This window comes from Tympanuchus pallidicinctus, unplaced genomic scaffold (assembly GCF_026119805.1).
Source record: "Tympanuchus pallidicinctus isolate F22 unplaced genomic scaffold, pur_lepc_1.0 scaffold22, whole genome shotgun sequence".
NCBI lineage: Eukaryota > Metazoa > Chordata > Aves > Galliformes > Phasianidae > Tympanuchus > Tympanuchus pallidicinctus.
This window is the reverse complement of record NW_026294739.1, coordinates 3,822,523-3,829,590: the sequence shown is the minus strand read 5'-3', so window position 1 is coordinate 3,829,590 and position 7,068 is coordinate 3,822,523. Positions and strand designations below refer to the sequence as shown.

Here is a 7,068-nt window from a genome sequence, read left to right as displayed (position 1 = left end):
GTGGGGTTTTTTCAATTGTTTTTTTTATTAAAATATTGTTATACCAAGTGGAATGCTACAGCAATCTCAGTATAGGGCGGCATAACGAAACAGCCAGGTTTATGTTTAAATACTTCAGATAACTTAAAATGCACAAACAAGAACTCGTTGTCTTTGGCAGGAAAATAAAAAAAGTTCACAGCACAAAAAAAAAAAAAAATACTTAAAAAGAAATAACAATATTAATATAAAATATATTAACTTGTGGGGATTTTTTTCCTCTTTTTTTTTTTGTTTTGTTTTCTACTTTGTAAACAATGCATGAGAACAGAACGCATTTTTTACGTGTCTGAGAGAGAAAATAAAAAATGCAGTTGTCCAGCAAATGCACACATTTGAAGGAGAAAGAAAAAAACAATAAAATAGAGATGTATGAAGGGCAGGGCTGGGAAGTGTCTGAGTTCTGAGGGCCGAGCAGTCGGTGTTGGCTACGGGCAGAAGCCAGCTGCCAGTAGAGGGGCACAGGGCCGCACGTCCCACCAGCCATGGGACACGTTGCTCCACTCTGAGCATCTCACCTCCTGCAGGTTTATCCTCAGACTTCTTTCTTTCTATTATTCATTTTTCCTTTTTCGTTTCATTGTTCCCCATTCTCTCCCTTTGTGAGGAAGCACGGGATGCGCCCAGGGCTCTCCCAGCAGCTCCTGAGATGGGGATTGGAGATGGAAAGGAGCTGATGAGGGAGAGATGGGAAGAAAGCCCAGGAGAGGAGGAGAAGGAGCCTGAAGTGATAAATACGTTTGCTCCTGTCCTACAAAACAGGGGTGTATTTACAGGGAGTCGCATCTTCTGGGTGACCAGGGCCCAGGCACTCCAGTGCCCCTGGGGCCGTGCACAGGGCACACAGTGGGGACGGTGGCAGAGATGGGACGTGGAGGACCTCGCTGTCACCGCTCCTCTTTGGCCAGTTCCATCGTCATGACAGTGAGTCTCCCTGGCCTGGGAGCTGGAAAGTTGAAGCCAAGAGGCCAGGAAGGCCTTAAATCAAGATCTCCACCATGTCAGACAGGTCTGGGGCTCTGGGGACGGTTGAGCTCTCTGCAGAGAAACGAAGTGAGAATGTGAGATCTGGAGAAGGGAGTACGATTGCCCTCCTGGAGCTGGACTGCTTCAGTGCCCAGATTTACAGTTGCAACACGAAGCCCAGCCCCGTTCCTTGTGTCCCCCACAACCCTTGGAGCATCCATGGGGACCTCAGGACTCACCTGTTGAGCTGGCTGGGCACTCTGCACCCTCACCCCGGCTCTGTGCCGTCCCATCTGTCTGCGTGCTGCCATCCTTGCTGCCATGCTTGGCATGGGAGGGCAGGGGCGCAGCTGCGGGCACCGATGCTGCCTCATCTGCAGCAGTTTTGCCTGCTGGAGGAACAGCATTAGGAATTTGTCAGCGTGGGAGAAATCCCACCCAAAACACTCCCAAATTCCCCAGTCACTGAGAGCCACCTCTAAAGTGGCAAGGGGAAATTTCAGGCTGCTCCCTGCTGGAGGCAAAGAGGGCTGGGATCCCCATTTACCTGTGCTGCCACGGGATGAGCCTTCTGCAGCAGAGGCAGCGAAGACAGATGGTACAGACTTGGCCGGCCGCAGGGAGCCTTGCAGGGCTTTGCTGGGGTCCCTCCGTGAGCGCTGCTGCAGGACTTTGATGACGGCATCTTTCTCCAGGATTTGGGCATGAAGGGCTTTTAACCTGGAGAGATGAAGAGGGAGAAGCTGAGATGGGAAGGAGGAACCCTGCGACGGAGCCAAAGCCTTGGGTAAAGACCTCACAGGGGTCACTTGGCCCATTGAGGATGCACGCAGCTCGCAGCGCCCAACAAGCAGCTCACTGGGAAGGTGGGGTACCTGTTCTCCATCTCCTGGTGCTTGTGGTTGGCCAGCAGGAGGTCCTCGTTGAAGCTGCTGTTGGGTGAGTGCCGTGGCGAGTGGCTGATGAGGGTGGTGTCCCGCTGGGCGGCGGCAGTGGCAGCAGCATCCATGGCGAACTGCCTCATGGTGCACTCCTCCAGGTACTTCTGCTCCCACTTGGTCATGTCAGCCTCCAGGGCCAAGATCTTCTCCTCCTTCTCCCTCAGCTGCTCCGACAGCCTGTGGGCGCTCAGCTCGGACGTCCCTCCACCCCCTGCGGTTCCCACTTGCCTCTGCAAGAAAAGACCCAGAGAGGTGAGGAGACGCTGGGACGCAGATGGTGGGCACCTCCCACCTCACAGTGCCTGGGATGCCCTCACCTGCTGAGCCCGCAGCATCTTCAGCTCCTGCTCCAGGCGGGTGCGCAGCCGCAGCTCGAGCTGCTCCCGCTTCTCGCAGGCAGCCTGCAGCTGACCCAGGGCTGCCTGCAGCCTCTCCACCTTCTCCACGTACGCCCGCTTCTTCCGCAGCTCGGCCTCCGCCTTGGCTGCCCGTGCCTGGGCGCTGCCCAGCGCCTGTTCCAGCAGCTCTGCCCGCCGGCGCTGGTCCTCGTTGGCGCTGCGCAGCAGGGAGGCTTCCCGCTCCAGCTTCTCCTTCTCCTGCTGGTGCTCATAGCCTGCAAAAGAAAACCCGGCCTAAGTCTTGGAGACGCGATGCTGGAGGATGAGAAGGCCTACAGAGGCCTCCCAAAAGAGGCTGTGCCCACGGGTCTCCATTCGGCTGAGTGGTGTCAGCAGCCCTCACCCAGCACACCTTGTGTGCTGGGGTCAGGTGGCAACCCTACAGCACACATTTCAGAACACAGACGTGCCCTGATGGACCGAGGCACCAGCATGGAAACTTGCTGCATCAGACAGCCTCCTTTTGGCAAATTGCAGCCAAAAATTTGGCCTGCGATGAGAAAATCTGTCCTAGGTTACACCAAGGAAGGTGACACAATTCCTCCCCCACAACACCAACACCAGCTCTCTGATGAAATAACATTTAGGAGAAATAGAAATATGGATTTTGCTGCATTTTTTCCCCCCAGATAAGAAATTCCAGCTTGCAGACAAGAGAAGCACGGGAAGGGCTGGGCAAGCAGGGGGAGGGAGTGCGGACTTTGTGCTGGAAGAGCCGGCGCACGGCAGCAGGAATGTGGAGAATGCAGGTCACCCCGCCGGCAGGCCGGGATTAATGGCTCGCATCCAGTGCCCTGAGCAGCACAGCACTCCCAGGGGAAGGGCAAAAAGCTCCCACCCCCCCACCCCACCTCTTCCTCCAGCATAAAGGCTTCTGCTCTGAGTCCCTGCTGTGTCAAATCAGGCAAAGCCGAGCCCCTGGGGACTTACTCTGCGCCAGGAGCTTTGCCACCGTGCCCTGGTTGCTCTCTTGGTTCTCCTGAGTCTTGCTGGCCAGCTGCTTGTTGGCCGATTCCAAGCGTTCTGGTGTAAAAATAAAAATTAAACAACAAAAAAAATTAGATTTAAAAGACTGTTTTGGACAGATGGAGCAGAATCCCAACCACCTACCCCCTCCCACCTGTGGAAACACTCAGACTAATAAAACTGCTAAAAAGAAGCATACTGGGGAAAGGCTGATGGACAGAGAGGGCCTCCAGGAAGAAGGGAGAAGAAAGGTCTGGAATTGGGAACAGGGGCACAGGAGCCACTGGGCCAACCCAATGGACCTGTGGACCGCAGCCGCTCTTCACCTTTCAGGTCTCGGTTGAAGTCCTGCAGCCGCCGCATCTCCCCATCCCTCTTGGTCCTCATGGCTTTCTCCAGTGCTTCCCGCTTGGAGGACGCCTTCATGAGGTTTTCGTAATCCTCTGAGATGCGCTGGATCTCCGTTTCCAGCTGGGGAGGAGGAAGTGACGGGCGGGGGTGAGATATTTGTGGAATGAGGAAAAGAAAGGCAGATGCTGGCGAAACATTGCCCAGGCTCAGGACCCGTCCTGCACTGCTGACAGGGCTCAGCAAACCCACAGAGGAGCCTCAGAGGGAGAAACCCCCACTGTAACACAGGTTTTGGGGCAAAACCCCCCCGTTTTGTTTTGCTTTCAGCCTTGTGGGTGCAGAGGGAGTTCTCTTGCCTTAGCGTGGATTTGGCTGAGTGCGCTCCCCCCGGGGCTGGCCCAGCTTCTCCCCGTGCCTCCCAGTGTCCGTCTGTCCGGCAGGGAACAGCCCTGCCCTTGTGCAAAGCTGCACAAAGGGCTTTCTGTGGTGGCCGGGCACGCTCCTGGGCCGGGTGGAGACAGCCTGAGTGCTACTGGAAGCTCAAAATGGGCTCTTTTTCCCCTCGCTTCCACACTTGGCCAAGGAGCTGCGCTGCCACCGAAGCACAGCTGCTTGCTGTGGGGGGCAGGCGGTGGAGGGAGGGGGCAGAGATTAAACCACAAAAGGGGGTGAATTTTTACAGCAGCTGCTTGATCCTGCCCCAGGCGGCATGGAAGCAAATGCACGAGCTCTCCCAAAAACAAGGGACAAAGCCACACTGTGCAGATGAGGCCATTCCTGGGTGTACCTGCTCTCAGCCCAAATCTGCCGCCTGTGACACGGCAGGGCAGGAGGTCAGAGCCATTCCCTCCTCCCCAGAGGATGGATGCCGGTGGGTGAGGCACTGCATAGGAGCAGAAGCGAGCCGAGCATCTGCGCTCATTGCCCACATCCCAAATAAACAGTGGGGCTGGGGTCCTGCACCTCCAGCGTGCTGACAGGGAGCAGAGGCCAGCTCACCTTCTGGATTCGGCTGGCTTTCTCCGTGCAGCTCTCCAGCTCCCGCCGCAGCCTCTCATTGTCCAGCAGCAGCCTCTCATTCTCCCGCAGCACCGCATCCACCTGGGCCAGCCGGCTGCCAGCTGAGGCCGCCTGTGCACTCACCAGGGCCTCCACACCAGCAGGGCTGAGCGAGCCCAGCGTGCTTGGTGGGGGCAGGAACGCCGCAGGGACGGGCGCCGGCATCAGCCTGCTGTGGGGGAAAGAGAGATGCTCAGCATCGACCACCTCAAGCTCCCATGTTCTCATCCTCCAATTGACCAGTGTGGATACGCAGAGCTCCTGCAGCACCCGGGGGTGCTCTATGGACAAAAGAGGTGCTGGGTGCCCCCTGGCCGTTCTCAAAAGGATAAGAGAGGCTCTGCCGGCACCCAACCTGCCCTGCACAGCTTTGGCACTCACCCATGAGCACACAGAATACGAAGGAAAGCCTATCTGATGGTGCTGTCTGCAGCTCGAGCACCTCCCCATCCAGAACTTAAGCACCTGAGAACATCAGGACTTGACTGCTAGGTCAGGGGGGCTCGGTCCCACCCTGCTGCTGGGTGATGCAGTCAGGAAAAACCTCAGCAAAGGATGAGTGTTGGAAGCCTGCAGCACTATTTCTCATTTTTTCTGGGCAAAGAGAGCGTTCCTGGCAGGGCTCCTGGCTCAAAGCCTTGCCACCACACTGTTAATACATCCTCATTCTATCACCCAGAGTTCCTCGACATCCCATGGCTGCCTCAGCCATCCTGAGCCACGCAGCCGCCCTGCTGGAGCCCGCATTCCTGTGGGGTGATCCAGGAGTGAGGAAGAACAAATGCATCTTCCTCACAGCTCCCCTTCCCCTCTTTGTTCCCTGGAAGGAGAGCATTTCCTGCCAGAGATGCTATCACTCCCTGCCTTGGTAAGTCAGCTCGGAGCTCCTGCCCATAGCGATTCCATGCCAGAACACCACACTTCCCTGAGCACCAGGAGATGCCCAGATCTCCACACCCACACATCTCAAAGCAGAGCCAGGCTTTGCTGGAGGTATCGATCAGCTGGAAGGAAGGAGCACTGCTCAACACTCCCATCCACACTGCTGGAAGGCACGGGGCCGGGGGCACCATCAGCCGGGGACTGCTGGGCAGCTTTTTCCACTTCAAGCAGCACATTTTCTTTGCGCGCCAGCCCATGCCTATTCCGAATGTAGCCATTTCCTGACCTGCCTCCAGCTCCTGAATTAACCCCGGATCCCTCCCAGAGCACTGGAGTTTTGGCTGTCGGTTGGAAATTCTGAACCAGCTGGGGCAAACCGGGACCAACCCGCACCCGAGAAGCAGCGAGGGGCTGCGGGTTACCTGACTTCGGGGTGCTGGAAGCCGGCCCCGTCCCGGGAGCAGGGCCGAGACAGGTAAGCAACGGCCGCCTCCTGGCCGGGGAGGATGTAGGGGTACTCCGGTGGAGGCCCGCGCGGCTCCGTCCCCTCGGGGCGCTGCCCTCGCAGGGTGTATTGCCGGGAGAGCTGCGGGTAGCTGTGGGACGAGCTGATGGGGCCGTGCGCTTTGGCCCCATTCCTTTCCAGCGACATCTGCATCAGCCGCTCGCTCAGCGACCGCACGTGGCCGTGCTTCAGGTCCTTGAGGGCGTCGTCGGGGCGCCGGGTGCCGCCGTGCTGCTGCCCGCCCCGCTGCCCCGCGTAGTACTGAGAGTGCGCCTTGGCCTCCTCGTAGCTGGGCAGCTCCTCGCCCTTGTGCTGGGGCTGGGCCGGCCGGTAACCGCCGTGCTCGGAATACAGGTGGTCGGCGTGGTGCTCCTGGCCCTGCGGCTCCTGCCGGGCAGACTGCGGCACCATCTGGCTCTCCTCCTGGGTCAGGCTCTCCAGCGACGAGCGGGGGCTGCCGGCCGTGCCGCCGCGCAGTGCCTGTTGCTGGATGGCCAGCAGCGTGCGGTTCTCCGTCAGGTTCCCGTAGCGCAGCTGCTCCTGGATCAGGCGGTGCAGGACCGTCCCGCTCGAATCCTCCGCCGTCCTCATCTCCGCCGCGTTCCGTCCGTCCGTCCGTCCGTCCGTCCGTCCGGGGGCTCTACGAGCGACGCGGGCACCTGCGGGGGGGACACGGGGACGTCAGCGGGAGGGGGGCCGGAGAAGCGCGGCTCACCCCGCCGCTGTGCGGCTCCGGTGGGACGGGGCTGAAGGGAGGGCGGCACTTACCGGGGCATGGCGGAGCGGCGCGGCCGTGCTGCCGCCCGGGGAACGAGGCCGCTGCCGACTGCGGGCCCCGCCGGTAGCGGGGGCCGGGCTCGGGCGCTGCTATGCCCGGAATGCGGGGCCGGCCCCGCCCCGCCCCGCCGCCTCCTCCTCCTCCTCCCCGTCCTCTCTCCGCCGCCAGGGGGAGCAGCGGCAG

At 59.2% G+C, this 7,068-nt stretch overlaps 1 protein-coding gene across 2 annotated transcripts; it reads right to left on the bottom strand.

Annotated features, from left to right (window-relative positions):
• On the bottom strand, positions 1–6,994 carry AMOTL2 (angiomotin like 2). 2 transcript variants are annotated; one of them, XM_052685973.1, is made up of 10 exons: positions 6,876–6,994; positions 6,025–6,766; positions 4,661–4,892; positions 3,637–3,781; positions 3,275–3,367; positions 2,264–2,559; positions 1,881–2,176; positions 1,553–1,725; positions 1,245–1,394; positions 1–1,077 (listed from the first exon to the last, which is right to left on the bottom strand). In XM_052685973.1, the coding sequence occupies exons 2-10, from the start codon at positions 6,696–6,698 to the stop codon at positions 1,019–1,021; spliced, it is 2,118 nt and encodes a 705-aa protein (XP_052541933.1). In that variant the 5' UTR covers positions 6,699–6,766; positions 6,876–6,994; the 3' UTR covers positions 1–1,018. The 2 variants fall into 2 exon arrangements, with proteins under 2 accessions (XP_052541933.1, XP_052541932.1); XM_052685972.1 differs by having other exon boundaries at positions 2–1,077; positions 1,245–1,397.
• Between the last annotated feature and the right edge of the window lie 74 nt (positions 6,995–7,068).